The following is an 18,766-nucleotide window of genomic DNA, read 5'->3' as shown; positions in this document are numbered from 1 at the left end:
AACTAGAGAAAGCCCGCGTGCAGCAACGAAGACCCAATGCAGCCAAAGATAATTAAAAAAATAAAAAAACATTAAATAGCAAATTTCCTTCTCTGTGTAAATTAAGAAGAGAATCAGAATAAATATTTGAAGAGATATGAATGGCCAAAAATGTCCAACATTGATGAAGACGTCAACATGCAGATTCAGTAAGCTCCACAGACCAAGTAGGGTAAAAACAAAGAAGGCTATAAATAGGCATTTCATGGCCAAACTGCTGAAAACCAAAGATGAGACAGAGCTAGGGAAAAAGATACATTACCTTCAGGGGAACAAAAATAAGAATTCGAACCTGACTTTGTTATCTAAAACAGTGGCAACCAGGAGGAAATGGAATGAAACTTTGAAAGGGCTGGAGGAAGAGAATTCCCTGGCGGTCCAGTGGTTGGGACTCCATGCTTGCACTGCTTAAGGCGCAGGTTCAATCCCTAGTCGGGGAACTAAGATCCCGCAAGCCACGCGATGCGGCCAAAAGAGAAAAAAAAGGGCTGGAGGAAAAAAACTGTCAAGCCAGATTCTATATCGAGTAAAAGCAGTCTTCAAAAAACAATAAGGACCTACTGTATGGCACAGGGAATTATATTCAATATCTTGTAATAACCCATAATGGAAAAGAATCTCAAAAAGAATATATAAATATATGTATAACTGAATCATTTTGCCGTACACCTGAAACTAACATAATGTTGTAAATCAACTGTACTTCAAAAAAAAAAAAAATCTTCAGAAACGAAAGCAAGGAGAATGATGTTGGCAAGATGGCAGACTAGGAAGCAATGGGCCTTCCTTCCTCCACAGATACACCAAATTAACAATATACGGACCAGAACACCTCTGTGAGAACTCTGCAGACCAGCCACTGGAAAACCAAGAAGAGATTGTAGCACAGGGGTAGGAAGGGTTGCAGCATTTGCTGTGCCTATTCATGCTTCTCCCTCTATGTGGCATAGTGCAGAGCAGCTGCGAAGGAACCCCCGGACTGGGGCTCCTCCCTTGACGTGGAAACAAGAGTGGACTGTGTGTCCAACATTCTGGCTTGTCTGGGGGTTACTGGAGGAACTGATTTATATCTTGCCTGACTCAGAGCACTGACTTAACTCAGAGCTGCAGTTCTGTGGGAGACACCAGGGGGCGAAAGAGATTCAAAAAGGTTTGAGAGGTTCTAGAACAGCCAGCAGGGCTGATGGGTGGTCTTCCCCCGCGCGGAGCCAGTAAGCAAAGCCTGGGAGAGGTGGTTGTCTTTTCAAATGCCCAGGAAAAATCCCAGGGGGGGAAAAAAATTACAAGGCATACAGAGAAGCAGGGAAACAAGGCCCACTCAAAGGAACAAAATAAAACGCCAGACACCAATTCTAAAGAAGTGTAGATCTATGAACTACCTGACAAAGAATTTAAAATAAAGATGCTCAATGCACTAAGAGAGAGTATAGAAAGACAACTAAATGATACATGGACAAAATGAGGGTACTGACAAAGAGGAGCTATAAAAATACCAAACGGCCTTCTGGGGCTGAAAACTCCGATAACTGAACTGAAAAATTCATTAGAGGTGTTTGAAGGCAGACTGAGTCCTGTTCCATGCTATAACATGGATGAAACCTCAGGATGTTATGCCCGCCCAAAGTAAAATAATCCAGGCGTTAGTAGTGTAAGTACTCTGTGATTCCACTTAGACGAGGTATGTGAAATGGTCACACTCATAGAAACAAAGGAGAATGGTGGTTATCAGGGGCCAAGGTAGTGGGGGAAAGGGAATTGTTTATTTAGTGGATATAGAGCTTCAGATTTGCAAGATGAAAGAGTTCTGGAGATCTGTTTCACAACAATGTGAATATACTCAACACTACTGAACTACCATACCCATAAATGTGGTTTAATGGTAAATTTTATGTTTTTTTTTAAACCACACACACACACACACACACACACACACACACACACAAATGAAGGCAAGGTAAATACATTTTCTGATAAACAAAATCAGAGAGGGTTTCTTACTATTAGACCCACACTAAAGGAAATGCTAAAGAAAGTTCTTCAGGCTGAAGGGAAATAATTCCAGACGGAAATCCAGAGCTACAAGAAGGAAAAAAGGGTATTAGAAAGGGTACATATGTAGGTAAATATAAAAGATTATTTAAAAAAATTTTGGAAAGTGATTGCTTAAAACAAACATCATAAGGCATTGCAGGATTTATAACATATTAGGGCTAGACAGAAGTAAACAGAATTATACTGTTTAACGTTCTTACATTGTAGGTGTAGTAGAAAAATCGTAATTTTAGGTTCACTGTGACAAATTAGGAGGGCATATTATAATCCCAAGAATAACCAAAAAAAAAAAAAACCTAAAAGAGCTAAAATGTCAATAGAAGAGATAAAATATAATACAAAAAAATTCTCGATCTAAAATAACACAGGGAGTTTCCCTGGTGGCACAGTGGTTAAAGAATCCGCCTGCCAGTGCAGGGTACATGGGTTCGATCCCTGGTCCGGGAAGATCCCACATGCCGCAGAGCAACTAAGCCCATGTGCCACAACTACTCAGCCTGTGCTCTAGAGCCCACGAGCCACAGCTACTGAGTCCGCATGCCACAACTACTGAAGCCCACGTGCCTAGAGCCCGTGCTCCGCAACAAAAGAAGCCACCAGAATGAGAAGCCCGTGTACCACGATGAAGAGTAGCCCCCGCTGGCCACATCTAGAGAAAGCAGGCGTGCAGCAACGAGGACCCAATGCAGCCAAAATAAATAAATAAATAAAATAAATTTATTAAAAAAATAAATAAGAAATAAAATAACGCAGGAAAGTAGTCTCAAAGGAACAAAGAACATATGAGATGAACAGAAAAGAAACAGCAACATAGAAGCCTTAAACTAAACCATATAAATAATGACATGAAATGTAAATGGATGAAACAATCCAAGTTAAGAGTCAGATTTTCAGACTGGTTTTTACAAAAAAGACCTAACTGCATGTTTACAAGAGACATAGTTAAAATATAAAGTACAGAGAGCTGAAAGTAAATGAATAGAAAAGGATGTGCTATGCAAATATTAGTCATAAGGAAGCTGGTGAGGCTATATTAATACAAGACAAAGGAGACTTCAAGATCAGGAGGATAAAGGAAACCAAGAGGAATATTTTGTGAGGAAAACAAGGGTCAATGCAGCAGGAAAACATTACAATCCTAAATTTATATCTAATAACGTTCATATTCATATCTTCAACATGTGTGAAGCAAAACGTACTAACCAAAAGGAGGAACAAATATGCAATATAGTTGGCTATTTTAACAGTCCTCTATCAATGATGGATAAAATAATAGGCGAAAATTGGAAATGATACAGATGAACTGAATAACATTTAACAACTTGACCCGATTGGTCTGTTAACTGCAGAATCTAAATTCTTTTCAAGGGTACATGGACTAGTCACCAACATAAATGATGTGCTAAGTGATAAATTAGGTCTTGATAAACTCAAAAGGATTAAAATCATACAGAGTATGTTTTTGGACCACAATGGGATTTAACTAGAAATCAGTAATCCCCAAATTTCCAAATATTAGGAAATTAAGCAACATGCTTCTCAGTAACCACGGGTCAAAAAGAAATTACTAGGGTTCTTAGAAAATACTTTGAACAAAATCATAATAAAACACAACATATCAAAGTCTGAGGATTACAGCTAAAGCAGAACCTAAAGGAAAAATTATAACTTTAAATATTTTTTGAAAAACTCAATGACCTAAGCTACCAAATCAAGAAGCTAGTAAAGAAAAGCAATTAAATTCAATTAAATAAGGAAATAATAAAGAGCAGAAATAAATGACAAAGAAAACAAAGAAACAATAGACAAAATCACAAAGCCAAAAGTTGCCTCATTGGAAATTTAATTAAAAGAGATGAATGCCTTACAAGATTTATCAAGGAAAACAGAGAGAAAACACATTCAGAGAAATATGAATAACTTTATATATGAAAAATTAGCATGCACTGTGAAAATTTTTTTAAAATCTGTGATTCAATTTCAACGATTAGAAATCCAGTTGGCAGCTGACATTGATCTGAGCATACCCTTCTTGTTCATCAATTACATACTCACCATCTTATTTAAAGATTGCTTCAGTTTTTTAATCTTCTTGATAGTAGAGACCCTAAGTTTGGTCTTAAAAGTCAATCTGAATCAGTCATCCTCTCTCCTGTATATATATATATATATATATATATATATATATATATATATGTATGATCTTTTATAGATATAGTTTGTTTTGTAGTAAAATGGTATACACTTGGCCCTTGAACAACATGAGGGTTAGGGGTACTGGTGAAAATCTGTGTATAATTTAGTGTCGGCCTTCAGTATCCACGTTTCCTCCATATCCACGGTTCCTCATTTGTGGATTCAACTAACCACAGATGTTGTAGTACTGTAGTATTTACTATTGAAAAAATTCCAAATATATATGGACCTGTGCAATTCAAACCCATGTTGTTCAAGGGTCAACTGTATACATATATAGAGAGGATATATATAGAGTGCCAGACAATTTAAAACTCTGAGAGGACTTCCTATGCAGAAAACTCTATGACATAATTCAGAGCAGGTATACGTCCTTTGCCAACCCTTGGAGACATCTATATATCTATACCCATATCCCCCTACACACACACACACACACACACACACACACACACACACACACACACACAAATATACCCTCTGATAAACTTTTTTTTTTTTTCCTTTCTTGGTTCCAGGGAATACAAAATTGCTAATTCAATACCTGGCAGATGACCTACAGTGGTAGAGATAATCATTATACAGCATGTAGGTTTTAACATACTAGAATAGTTTAGCTCACAGATGACCACATATGCTCACTAATGCTCCTTGTAACACATATTGGCACATTGAAGGCTCTGAAAGTCCCACATTAAAAAAAAAAAAAAAAGACAAAGGAGTATAATGGCTATTAGCTGAAAGAAAAACCGAATAGGCCTTGAAGGAGTTTTTCCCTTTCCTTTGGGAAGGAGTAAAATAAGAGTATTTTTGTTCCATTTGGTTTTATTTTAGGAATGAAAGACAGTTTCCTCTATGTTCTTCAGATGTATTCTACAAAACCAGGGCCCTGCTGAGGATACAGTGTAAAATACATTGACCATGTTTCTTGGACTCAGTGTTTTGCTAAGTCAAAGGGATGTGTCAGAACCATTTTTAGGATAATGCTTATGACATCTTAGAAGAAAATAATACATAAGTCTTGCCTGCCAAAATTCTAAGATTTATGAATACAAAGGATAAAATTGTTAACACCTACAGTATTTTGCAAAATCCTTCTGCAAATCCGTTCTGGCATTGATAAAAGCACGTCCTTTCTCTGTTCCAACGACAAACACGTCTGTTTCATACATTGCAATGCAGGCCACTTCTGCCTTGGACTTGGCCAGTTCTTTACACTGAAATGGAAAAAAAAGAATAAAATGTTATCTGCAAGGGTAGATCTGGATTTTTGTGGGGCCTGTGAGGTCTGCCTTAAGAAAAAAAGTACAAAATTAGGTACAAAACAAATATTTCTTTAGGATGAGAAAAACCACCAAGAAAAAAAAACAAATTTTATCAAGCAAATACCATTAACATCATAAAACCGTGAGAAGAGGATTTTTATTCAGCACCTGTGATGATGTCTGTAATTTATAATAAGAAATGTATATATTTGGTTATCTTCCACTGTTTCTGGCACAAAGCTCCTGAAACCCTTGGAATTTTCTAAGAGCGAGATAAAGGTGTCTTTTGCTTTGTTAATGAGGTGACTTTGGGACCAGCCTAAGGATGGGGGCTGGCTGCTGGGAAAACCAACCAGGTGATTAGAAGGTGGGAAGTTTCAGTCCCACCCCCCTGACCTCTGGGGAGGGGAGACGGACTGTAGATTGAATCAATGGCCAGTGGTTTAATCCATCATCCCTAGGTAATGAAGGAAAAGACAAAAGGATTGATGAACAAGTGGAGATTTAGGGAGAGTGGTGCACCTGCAGAGGGCATGGAAGCTCTGTTCCCCTTTCCCCACACCTTGCCTTGTGCATCTCTCCCATCTTTCTGTCCTTGAGTTATATAGATCCTTTTATAACAGTCTAGTAAATCAAATGCTTCTCTGAGTTCTGTGAGCAGCTCTAGCAAATTAATCGAACCCGAGGAGGGGCATGTGGGACCCTCCAATCTACAGCGGGTTGGTCAGAAGCACAGGTGACAATGCGGGCTTGCCAATGGCATCTGAAGTTGGGGGAGGTGTAGGGAAGACAGTCTTGTAGGACTGAGCCCTTAACCTGTGGAATCTGACGCTCTGTCTAGGTAAATAGTGTCAGGAGTGAGGTGAATGGTAGGACACCCAGCTGGTGTCTAAGAATTGCTTGTTAGTGTGGGGAAAACACCCATGTTGGAACTGAGTGCAGAATCTTGACCGCCTGACACCTGACACGCCTGTCTCATGTGCCTTTTTCCCCTACATCTTTGGCTGCAGACTCTTTGCCTCTTCCTGTGACAAAAATTTCATAATATCATTTTCTATGGAGAGAATAGAGATAATTTAATGTTTCCTCCAACATGATTGATTACCTTTTTATTATTGATAAGGATGAATGAAACATGAAAATTCATACCACAGACACACTTGCTGTTCTTCGTGGTGCTACAGACAAGAATTCTGATAAATTCTACTTTATGTAGTTCCTTTCAACAATTTAAAAGAATGTTTGGTGTATTTATAACTGAATACGCTATGTTACTGAGTATCTTCCTGACCAGAGGGAACTTCCATTTTGACAACGCATCGATGAAAAACAAATCCTCTGTTGACAATTACACCCATTTAATGACTGGAAGAATTTTCCACAGACTAGCTGCTGGCTCTGTACATTTAAAACCTTGTTTCTCCTCTACTACCCACATAATTTTGGAGTTGGGAACATGTTCACACCACAATATGACCTCGGGTCTTGTCCCTTGATGTCGAGTTACCGGAAGAGTTGACAGTCAACCATCGGATTATTCCTGGAAACCATTCCTATACCAGGACATCTAGCAATAATTTACCCAGACACAGAAATAACATCAAGCCACGTAATACTTACCACTAAACTAAAACTAAATGTAATCTCCAACCCAGCTTCCCCTTCTTGAGACTCCCAAAATGCCCATCTCCACTCAAACATCACCTGACACAGTGGCTTATGGGGGGCAGAATAATGGCCCCTAAAGATGTCTACGTCCTAATCCCCAGAGCCTGTTATGTTACCTTACAGGCAAAAGGGACTTTGCAGATGTGATTACAGTTAGGATCTTGAGATGAGATTGTCTTTTTTTTTTTTAATTAAAGGTTTTCAAAATTTAATTTAATTAATTAATTTATTTTTGGCTGCCTTGGGTCTTCGTTGCTCTGTGCAGGCTTCTCATTGCAGTGGCTTCTCTTGTTGCAGAACATGGGCTCTAGGCACGCAGGCTTCAGTAGTTGTGGCACGCGGGCTCAGTAGTTGTGGCCCACGGGCTTAGTTGCTCCGCGGCATGTGGGATCTTCCCGGACCAGGGCTCGAACCCGTGTCCCCTGCATCGGCAGGCGGATTCTTAACCACTGCACCACCAGGGAAGCCCGAGATGAGATTATCTTGATTATCTGGGTGGGGCCACAGGGGTCCCCTAATGAAACCACAAGGATCCTAGTATAAAAAGAAGGAGGCAGAAGGGGATGACAAGGGAATCCAAGGGCACATTGGTGCCCTTGCTGGAAGGAACCACAGGTCAAGGAATTCCAGCCCGAGGAGCTGGGAAGGGCAAGGCACAGTTTCTCCCTGGGAGCCTCCAGAAGGAGCACAGCCTGTTGACACCTTGATTTTAGCTCTGTAAAACCCACTTTCTGCCTTCTGAACTCCAGAACCGTCGTCAGATAAATGTGTGGCGTTTAAAGCCTCCAAGTTTGTGTAATTTGTTATAGGAGCAAGAGGAAGTTAACACAGGGCTTGTGACAGAAAGAGGAAGGCGGAACAGGAGACAGCAACCTTAACTGATGTGGTGAAAAGATCTCACTTCAGCAAATTTTACAAAAACATGTGCATGTGTTGCTAGGATCCCCCAAGGCCATGGAAGTGGCCAGTGCAAGGCAGGTGCCCAGAAGCTTTTAAGCTCCATTAACTTCATGGCAAATCTATCTCTGTGTCAAATGAACCAAAAATTCAGCTCTTTATCTAAAGTATAGAATCTGGTGTTAGGTGAAATTATCAATCTTTAGTCTTACTTAGGTCATCATTGGTAGAAAATATCTTTTTAAAAGCATTTTTTTCTCATTATGATATATGCTGTTACAAAAATTTTAGCAGATACAGAAAAGTACACAGAAAAAGAAATCACCTCTAATTCCATTACCTAAAATTACCCACTATTCACATTTTAAAATATGTACACACAATTTTTAAAAACAAAATTAGAAACATTCTACTGTATATAGGTTGGCATTCTGCTTTATTCACTTTTCGTTATTTCTGAGCATTTATAATCCTGAAAAACGTGATTTTTGAATGAATATATAATATTCTATCCTATGTATATGCCATAGGTTAACCATTACATTACTGAAGTTATTTTCCTGTTACAAATAACACTACAATAAACATCTGAGTTGTATGTCAATTATACCTCAAAAAAAAAATTCCAAGGATGTAAACATTTCCGTACACGTTTATTTCCATGGGCTGGAATCATGTCAGTGGCACACCTGACTCAAAGGGTATAAATTCTTTTATACCATCGTGCCACCCTGACCCAGTGATCCAGGTGAGCCTCACCAGTGACGCGTTGGTGCCACGCACCCCTGATGCGATGTGATGAGAAGATGAGGCATCTCACCTCTCCGGTCTTCTTTCCAAAACTCCATAACCCTGGTCTAAACAGGAGGGCTACATCGGAGAAACCCAAACGGAAGGAGATTCGATAAAATACCTGACCGGAACTCTGCAGAACTGTCAAAGTCATCAAAAATAAGAGGAGGGCTTCTCTGGTGGTGCAGTGGTTGAGAGTCCTCCTGCCGATGCAGGGGGACACGGGTTCGTGCCCCTGTCCGGGAAGATCCCACATGCCGTGGAGCGGCTGGGCCCGTGAGCCATGGCCGCTGAGCCTGCGCGTCCGGAGCCTGTGCTCCGCAACAGGAGAGACCACAACAGTGAGAGGCCCGCGTACGGCAAAAAAAAAAAACCACAACAACAAAGAGATTGAGAAACTGTCACAGATCAGTGGAACCTAACGGGACAGGATGATTAAATGCCATGTGGGATCACAGAGTGGAGCCTGGAGCAGAAAAAGGACATCAGTGGAAAAGCTGATGAAATTCGAGTGAAGTCTGGAGTTGGTTAATAGTGATGTACGGTATTGATCTATTAGTTTTGGCAAATGTACCATAGTTACATATAACGTACCACAGTTATGTAAGTTATGGGTGAGGAGTACGTGGGGGCTCTCTGTATGATCTTTACAGCTTTTATTTATTTATGTTTTTGGCCAGGCCACGTGGCTTGTGGGATCTTATTTCCCCAACCAGGGATCGAACCCGGGCCCCCTGCAGTGAAAGCACAGAGTCCTAACCACTGGACCACCAGGGAAGTCTCCAGCTTTTCTGTAAATAGTAAAAGTATTCCTAAGTACGATAACATTTTATTAAAACACACACACACACACACACACACACCCCTCGGTTTCTGAAAGCTTGAGGAAGGGGTGAGTGAGAATAACTGTTTAATGAGGGCAGAGTTTCAGTTTAAGAAGATGAAAAAGTTCTGGAGATGGGCAGTGGTGAGGGTCACACAACAGTGTGAATGTACTTAATGCCACTGAACTGTACACTTAAAAATGGTGAAGATGGTAAATTTTATGTCATGTATATATATATATATATTATATATATATATATATACATATCCTACCACACACACATAAAACTTGATTTTCTCAAGGAAATGTCATAGCTCCCATCCAATCCGTCGGTAAGTCCTAGCAACTCTACCTTCATCAGATCTTTGTGGTCCCATCGCTTCTTATCTCCGCCACTCCCACCCTAGTCCAGGCCACCAAAACCTCCCACGTGAACCATGGCCTGCAAACTGGTCTCCCTGCTTCCACTTGTGTTCCACAGTCATCGACTGTTGACACAAACACCCCCCCGCCACTGCCATCACTCCTTTGCTCAAAACCTTCCAATGCCTTCCCACTACCTGAGGGAAACAGTCCCAGTCTTGATATGATCTGGTCACTAGCTGCCTCTTTTTTTTTTTTTTTGGCTGCACCGTGTGACATGCGGGATCTTAGTTACCCCGACCAGGGACTGAGCCCGTGACCCCTGGCATTGGGAGCACAGCGTCTTAACCAGTGGACTGCAAGGGAAGTCGCAGCCTCTTGTACTTGACCTCTGACCACATCTTCTTTCCTCACTCTGCTCCAGTGTTACTGGACTTCTTGATATTCCTTGAAAACACCAAACTTGTTCCTGCCAAGGGGCCTTTGCACAAGCTGTTCTTGGTGCTTTGAACACTCTGCCCCCAGATACTGGCCTGACTCACTTCCTCACTTCATCTAGGTCTTTGCATAAAGGGCAACTGCCCAGGGAACTTCTCCCAGACCGCCCCCCTTAACCATCTGTTCTCTCCCCTAAACCTCTGTTTTCTGACCCTTGTTTTATTAATTATTTAAAAAAATATATTTATTTATTTACTTGGCTGTGCAGGTCTTAGTTGCGGCATGTGGGATCTTTAGTTGCGGCATGTGTGTGGGATCTAGTTCCCCGAGCAGGGATCGAACCCAGGCCCCCTGCATTGGGAGTGCAGAGTCTTAGCCAGTGGACCACAAGGGAAGTCCCCCGACCCTCATTTTAAAATAATATTATATTTACTGATACACACACACACAGACTTTGTTTATTGTCTGTCTCCCCAAGTAGAACATGAAATCTATGTGAGGGGGACCTTATCTGTCTTCTCAAGTCTTCTGGCCCCAGCACCTAGAAGACCTTGACATATAGGAGCTGCTTCATGAATATCTGTCAAAAGAAGGAATGTGGTCAGTTCTGGGGTAAGATATTTCTAGTTCTCTTCAAATAGGTCTGATGCTTTTTAAAAAAATTCATTCCAGGGTTGTTTTTTTTTTTTTAACATTTTTATTTACCCTCAGATAATCTAGGATAATCTCGCATCTCAAGATCCTTAGCTTAGTCACATCTGTAAACTTTCTTTTGCCAAATAAGGTAACGTTCACAGGCTCTGGGGATGAGGACAGGACATCTTTGGGGGCTGTTATTCAGTTTACCCTAAGTTGCTTTAAAATTTTCTCTTTATAGTTGGTTTTCTACAGTTTAAATATGATGGGTCTAGGTATGCGTGTGTGTAGGTGAGTGAGTTACCTGTGTGTTTGGTATTTTGCCAATGGACCCAATAGTGTTCTTTATAGAAAAAGTAAATCTCTCTCTAGATTTTTTTCTGGTCCAGGATCCAGTCCAGGGTCGCACTTTCTATTGGCTGTCCTTGTCTCTCCAGTCTCCTTCCATCTGGAACAGACAGATCTCCATCTTTGTCTTTCGTGAGACTGACATTTATGGAAGTGCAGCCCAGTTACTCTGTAGGATGTCCGTAAATGTGGGTTTGTCCTATGCTTCCTCCTTGGAGGCAGGAATGCCAGGACGCGGCACTGCCCCTCCTCAGTTCCTCCCACCAGGCAGCTCGGGAGGTCCCTCCGTCCCATTACTGCTGATGTTCCCCTTGGTCACTTGATTAAGGGGGTGGCTGTCAGGTTTCTCTACTTTTATAAAGTTACTGATGTTCCGTTTTTTAATCAATACGTTGTGATCAGATGCTTTGAGGTTATGTAAATCTCCCCTCAAATTTTCACCCACAAGGTAAGTTTTACACTTTGGATGTAAATAGATGCATATCAATGGATTATTAATTTTTTAAAAAATTTATTTTATTTATTTATTTTTGGCTGCGTTGGGTCTTCGTTGCGGTGAGCGGGGGCTACTCTTCACTGTGGTGTGCGGACTTCTCATTGTCGTGGCTTCTCTTGTTGCGGAGCATGGGCTCTAGGCGCGCGGGCTTCAGTAGTTGTGGCACGCGGGCTCAGTAGCTGTGGCGCACGGGCTTAGTTGCTCCATGGCGTGTGGGATCCTCCTGCACCAGGGCTTGAACCCATGTCCCCTGCATTGGCAGGTGGATTCTCAACCACTGCACCACCAGGGAAGCCCCTGGATTATTAATTTACCTTTGACTTTAAACAAAAAGTATTCTCAAACAAGGTAACGGAGGGGCCTTCATTAAATTTTCAGATCTAGAGAGATTACATTTATACAATTCCATCCATAATGTAAGAAAAAAATTTCTTAATTATCTGACAAGCCCATCATCCCCTATAAAAAAGGATATGTGCACACAGATAGGATGTAACACTGAAGCTGAATATCGAAAGTGTCGGTGAAGTGCTTCACCGTTCTGCTCGGCAGTGATCCAACCACGTGACATTTTATAGAACTGCAAAGCCATCTCACCATGGACTCAAGGGCAGACACGAGGAACGTCACCACCATCCTGCTCTCCGAGGACTCCTCATTGGTGATGGGCAGGGTGGACATTGCTACTTGGGCCATGATCCCTAGGAAAGAGAAGTATTAGGAAAGTGAGTGGTAGAAATTCAGTGTCCTGCTCGACATGTTTAGAGCTGTGAGGGTCCTCACAGGTGACCTAGTTCAACCCTTCCTTTAAAGGTGAAGAAACCGACACTTAGAGACAGTAAGTGCTTTGCCTAAGATCTCTGTAGAGCAATGCTAACTTTCCATAGTGTATTTTCCACTAAACCTAGATATCACCTTCTCATAAAATAAATTCAGGTATACTAGAGAGGCATGTTAACTGTTTCCCAGACGAGGAGGAAGGAAGGTAAGGAAGGTCCTTTATTGATCCCGTGTTGTGTTGTCAGATTTCAGCACGACCATGTCTGCACCACATTCTGGTCCACATACACAGGAAAAGGAGAGAAGTGGCTTTGTGTATTACAGATGGGAAGAGAAAATCCCTTCCTTCCTTTTCCTGCTAGGACTTCTGCATGAAAGCTCATTCTAATTTTCCCCAGACTCTAAATCAAGTGAGCATTAAAAAGTTTCTTTGCAAAAGTTTCTCTAACATCATAAAAAGAGTTCTTTGAACTAGAGCATACAATGTAAGCACTTGTCATCGTGTCCTGCCCCTGCAATATCTGGCTTAATTATGTTTGTAAGCAAAAGATAAACAGATCAACATAAATATGTATGTGGGAGGAAGCCTAAAGATCTACGGGGGTGAAGTACGGTGGTCCTATAAGGCTATTCAGAAATATTCGCAAACGTTTCTTTCAGAGCCCGTGGTTCAATTCCTTGCCCACTTGAAGGTATGTGGCCGCGTGCCTTGCCTTGGCCAAGGATGTCAGGGAAATGACGTCACTTCCACGCAGAGGTTCCTGCCACACTCCTTTCTCTGCAATGGATCCGCCACGTTCCATATGGTTGGGTTCTAGATTGAGGAAACTGTGGATCAGACCCACAGCCAATCACAAGAGACCTCTAGGGCAAGAAAGGAATAAATCCTTGCTCCTTGAACGCACCAAAATCTGGTGGTGTTTTTAACCATCGCCTACCCTAGCCAATCTGGATGGATATAGCAGGCTGAAAAGGAATTCTAAAAATATAACTACTCATCTATCTAGATCTTCTGAAGACACCTGAGGATCCTTGAGGATCTCTTAAGTTAGAGCTGAGGTCTTCCTGAGAAAGAAAGAACGTAGACTAGCATGTACAGAGCCATTAGGATGCAAATTGTTTGACTTAAAATTTTTTTATAACTTTCCCTATTATGAAATAGAACATGAGAGTGTGACATCATACCAGGAACATAAATTAACAGGCAAGACCTGGGCATGAACAGGTGAGGAAATATACTTCAATTTGAAGATTTTATTTTATTTATTTATTTTAAAAAATATTTATTTACTTAGGCACGCTGCGAGGCTTGCAGGATCTTAGTTCCCCGACCAGGGATCGAACCCCTGCCCCCTGCAGTGGAAGCGCGGAGTCCTAACCACTGGACTGCCAGGGCAGTCCCAATTTGAAGCTTTTAAATAATTATCTTAATATCAAGACTTTGACACTCTTTGACACTTGTTATCACACCCATATTTGAGAACAGATAGAAGTCTGTGAATGTTGTTTGTCGTAACAAGGACTCTATTCCCACAGAGCTGGAGTCAGAAAAAGCAGCAAAAGCAGCACCACGAAGGACACGTGTTAAGTCTTAGAAACTCTTTCCTCTAGCATCTCGATTCCATGATCATCACTTAGTACAGCAGGCCGAAGAAATGGGTATCACAAAGTATGAAACAGCAAAGGCACGCTATTTTTGCCACTTACCAGACTATGCACTTAGATTATGCCCTATCCTGATTCTTTGGGAGCTCAGAATATTTTCATTCATAATTCTTATTTTCCCTTTATTATCCCAGACAGAGAAAAAGGAGCAGATGTATTCTCAGGTTACAAACATGTTGATTTGTCCATGAAAAGCTAGATGCTGGGCAACTTCCTGCCTACTGCTGTTTGCACTTCTCACCTTCAATGGCTGTAGATCTGTTATGTCAATCACATTCAGTGTGTGTTAAGAAATGGGAGGGACATCATACCAACAGCCCATGGGGATGCCACAGGCGAGGAGAGGTCCTATTCATTACCAGAACTTTTCAAGAGCATCTTAGTACTTTTTGACGGTAAGAACGCTGGAGGGGACTGAGTCCCCTCAGGCTTGATGCGGAAGGATGCATTTCATTTGGGGCTTTCTGCTCTCTAGAAACGGCTGTATCTGGATTACAACAGAAATTCACTGAACTGTTCTTTGCCTGTCCCAAGAGGTCATTTCCCTGAATAGTCCTTTTTTTTAAAAAAAAAATTTATTTATTTATTTGGCTGTGCCAGGTCTTAGTTGCGGCACACGGGATCTTCGTTGCCACGTGCAGGATCTCTTTTTAGTTGCAGCATGCGGAATCTTCAGTTGTGGCAATGTGGGATCTAGTTCCCTGACCAGGGATCGAACCCAGGCCCCCTGCATTGGGAGCGCAGAGCCTTAGCCACTGGATCACCAGGGAAGTCCTCCCTGGATAGTCCTTAGTCAACGCTGTTCATGGAACATTCCCTGCACCCCTAACCCGGTGGCTGCATCCTCTCCTGCTCCCTTTGCCAGAAAGAAACTGCTATCACACAGTGGCATTAACAGTGAACACCAGAGGACACACCAAGTTAGGCTGGTGACGCAAGCTTACAGGGCATGAGGCATGATGGGCTGGTCCTCACAGAAGCAGGGGCCAGGAAAGCCAGGTTGTGGGTTCCCCAGACCACCAACCTGTTCTGGGACCCCAGTGGGCAGCGGCCCTCAGTTTCCTCCTCTATGACTAAATCAATCACTTACTATGAAGGTTCCTTTCACCTCTGAACTTCTATGGGCCCCCTCGTTTTAAAATCAAGGGAACCACATATTGCATGAGTCTATGCATATGAAATGTCCAGAATAGGGAAATCTATAGAGACAGAAAGTAGATTAGTGGTTGCTTAGGGCTGGGAGGTGGGGTAGCTAAAGGGTACAGGGTTTCTATTCAGGGTGATGAAAATGTTCTAACATTTACTGTGGTGATGACTGCCCAACTCCATGCATATATTAAAAAAACCCACTGAATTGGGGGTTTCCCTGGTGGCGCAGTGGTTAAGAATCCGCCTGCCAATGCAGGAGACACGGGTTTGAGCCCTGGGCCGGGAAGATCCCACATGCCGCGGAGCAGCTAAGCCCACGCACCACAACTACTGAGCCTGTGCTCTAGAGCCTGCAAGCCGCAACTACTGAGCCCACGTGCCACAACTACTAAAGCCCTCGCACGTAGAGCCCGTGCTCTGCAAAAAGAGAAGCCACCACAATGAGAAGCCCGCTCACCGCAACTAGAGAAAGTCTGCGCACAGCAACGATGACCCAACTCAGCCAAAAATAAATAAATAAATTTATAAAAAAAAAAAAAAGAATTCTGATTAAATTACTTCACATTAAAAGGTCCAGCTTGAAATAATTTTTATTTATGCAAAATATTGGCAAAGCTAGAATTTCACTCCAATTTCTTTTCTTTATATTTACGTGTCAGCTGCATTACTTGTTGAAATATTAAAATAATTTTCCCATTGGAAGTTACAGAAATCTCACAAAGATTTTTAAATAAGCTTTCAAATATAGTGAAGATGTGTTCAATTTTTATCTAAAATAAAGAAAATATTTGTTTTAAAAAAGGACTCACGTGGGTAAATTTGCACTGTTCTAAAGATAAGCCTGGAACCAAGCTCTTTAATACCTTACTGTGTTTTAAAACTGTGATGAAGAACTATATTCTTGACCATTATCTTTCAGAGTTAACTAATTCAAACACTGTTTAAAAAAAAAAAAAGACTATGTCTCATTCAGCGGAGTCGAGTCTTACAATGGAAGTAGGTATACCAAAAGGCAAATTCAAGCATGGTCAACATTATCCGAGGAAGCAGTACATATCTTTCCCAGAGAGAACATTTTTCTTCCATGATTTCTTTCATTGTTTAGGGGACAGGCTTTTCTAGCTCTTTATCAGCAGATGCAACTTTGCCGACACCACACATTTTTTCACGTAAGTACTTCTGAAATCTGTCAACCACCCCTAGCGGGCTCTGCGTTGTCTATCACAAGTCCATCCCCTCTTTGGTGGTGGTTTCCCTTTTTTCTTAGAACTTTGCCATCGATAGACATGTCTTTAGATTTCACGTCGTCTAGCCATAACTTTAATACTTTGCAGTCTCTCTAAAGCCTATCACATACTTGGCTGGTCACTTAGCAGCTACTGGAACCCTCAAAGCCACAGTATGGTGACTCTCATGTTGATGACATGAATAGTGGATTCATCGTGACCGCTCTGTGACCTCTTGCTAAATCCTGCAGAGCCAGTTTTCCCTGCAGTGTTGACATGGGTCATTGTTTCTTCCATTAATCATCCAATGATGTAGTGTAGGGGCCATGATGTATGAAAAATACGCATTTTTAAACAGTAGAACCAGACACACTGTTGTGAGATGCTCACACTGACAGCCACCAGAGATCTGAGCCCACTTAAGGGACTGGCATATTCCAGGCTCTTATGCTTGCACCTAATCTGTAATTACACCACAGTAATCTCTGAGAGGACTGTGATGCCAAAACTTTAACAGAGAATAAAATAACAGGCAGAATGAAACTAGGTGGAACTCAAAAAAGCTATTATCGGTTGGTGTCAACTGTGCTACCAGCAATAATTTTAAAAATGTATGTTTCATAATTATTGCTTTGTTCGCACCCTTTACTTAACAGCAAATGGAGGCAGGAACTTTGTCTTTTACATTTTATGATTTAGAACACACCATGTGTCAATAGCACATCCAAACTAATGAACCATGGTTATAAGCTAATCATGTGGTTTCCCACCTTGAGGACATTTCCCTGAGAAACAAAATCATTGCATTCTAGTAGTTAAAAATCCTTGACAATGAGAGCTTGTACCAGAGTTCAAACCCCCAAAGCCTATATGGTGATTAACTTCTCTACTGAAATCTAAAGCACCAGCTTTGTTCATTTAGATCACAGATTTTATATAGTGCTTAACTTTTTGCTTTTTTAAATCTGGAGATGTAAACTGAAACAACTCTCAAATCTCACAGTTTTCCCAACAAACTTTGAGGACTTTCTCTCCTTTTCAATGTTATATTTTACTAATGAAAAGCAAACATCAAAACCAGACTACCACCTATTTTTATAAATAAAGTTTTATTGGAACATAAGCCACACTCACTGGCTTGCATCTTGTCCATTGACTGCTTTCCTGCAAAGGCAGGGTTGCATGTGACAGAGACCACATGTCCTCAGAGCTGGAAATATTTATTATCTGACCCTTTACAAAAAAAATTTGCCCATCCCTGTTCTAGAATTCATTTCCACCACTTAAATTTTGGAATGTCATCCACTCCATTTATCAAACCTCTGAAATCTTGAAATAGACACCTGCTTTATTTTTTAAACTGTTTCTAAATTTACCTTTTCAAAGGTTAATTTTTCAGGTCCCTGAGGCCTTGATTTTAATTTGCAAGTTCCCAAGGTGCCACCTTCTCCCTGACTCAGCCCAGGCCTACAGTAAGTGGAAACTACAAATGCAGGTGTACCTATTCAACATTCAACAGAAATGTATTGAAGTGGTCAAGAGGTACAAACCCCCAGTTATAAAATAAACTAGTCCTGGGGCATGGTGACTATAGTTAACAATACTGTACTGTATATTTGAAAGTTGCTTAGAGAGTAGATCTTACCACAAGAAAAAAAAATTGTAATTATGTGATGTGATGGATGTTGACTAAACTTATTGTGGTAGTCATTTCACAATACATACATATGTCAAATCACTATGCTGTACTCCTAAAACTAATACAGTGTTATATGTCAATTATATCTCAAGCTGGGAAAAAATATCCTAAAAAAAGAATAATAACAAATTTCAAGACAACCAAGGACTTTTCTGGAATGACCAAGGAGTATGGAAAAAAACTAGACATAATATGTATTTTCAATGTCAAAAAATGAAAAAAAAAGTCAAA

General features: G+C 41.0%; 1 protein-coding gene and 1 long non-coding RNA gene across 4 annotated transcripts in view; one reads left to right on the top strand and one right to left on the bottom strand.

Annotated features, from left to right (window-relative positions):
• The window catches only part of LOC105747960 (uncharacterized), a 49,349-nt gene extending 32,954 nt beyond the window's left edge, over positions 1-16,395 (top strand). The window contains exon 8 of the long non-coding RNA XR_004482745.2: positions 13,457-16,395. This is a non-coding gene — a long non-coding RNA (uncharacterized LOC105747960). The remainder of the gene's footprint in view (positions 1-13,456) is intronic.
• LOC101276428 (general transcription factor II-I repeat domain-containing protein 2) overlaps positions 1-18,766 on the bottom strand; it is a 54,285-nt gene that overhangs the window by 33,158 nt on the left and 2,361 nt on the right. For all 3 annotated transcript variants that reach the window (XM_004268768.4, XM_033426303.2, XM_049699175.1), the window contains exons 2-3: positions 12,614-12,717; positions 5,366-5,504 (exon numbers count right to left, since the gene is read on the bottom strand). In XM_004268768.4, the coding sequence (XP_004268816.1) occupies positions 5,366-5,504; positions 12,614-12,712 (238 nt within the window). In that variant the 5' untranslated portion in view covers positions 12,713-12,717. The remainder of the gene's footprint in view (positions 1-5,365; positions 5,505-12,613; positions 12,718-18,766) is intronic.

Source organism: Orcinus orca, chromosome 16 (genome assembly GCF_937001465.1).
Source record: "Orcinus orca chromosome 16, mOrcOrc1.1, whole genome shotgun sequence".
Taxonomy (NCBI): domain Eukaryota; kingdom Metazoa; phylum Chordata; class Mammalia; order Artiodactyla; family Delphinidae; genus Orcinus; species Orcinus orca.
Note: the sequence above shows the minus strand (reverse complement) of the source record. Positions and strands in the feature narration are given on the sequence as shown.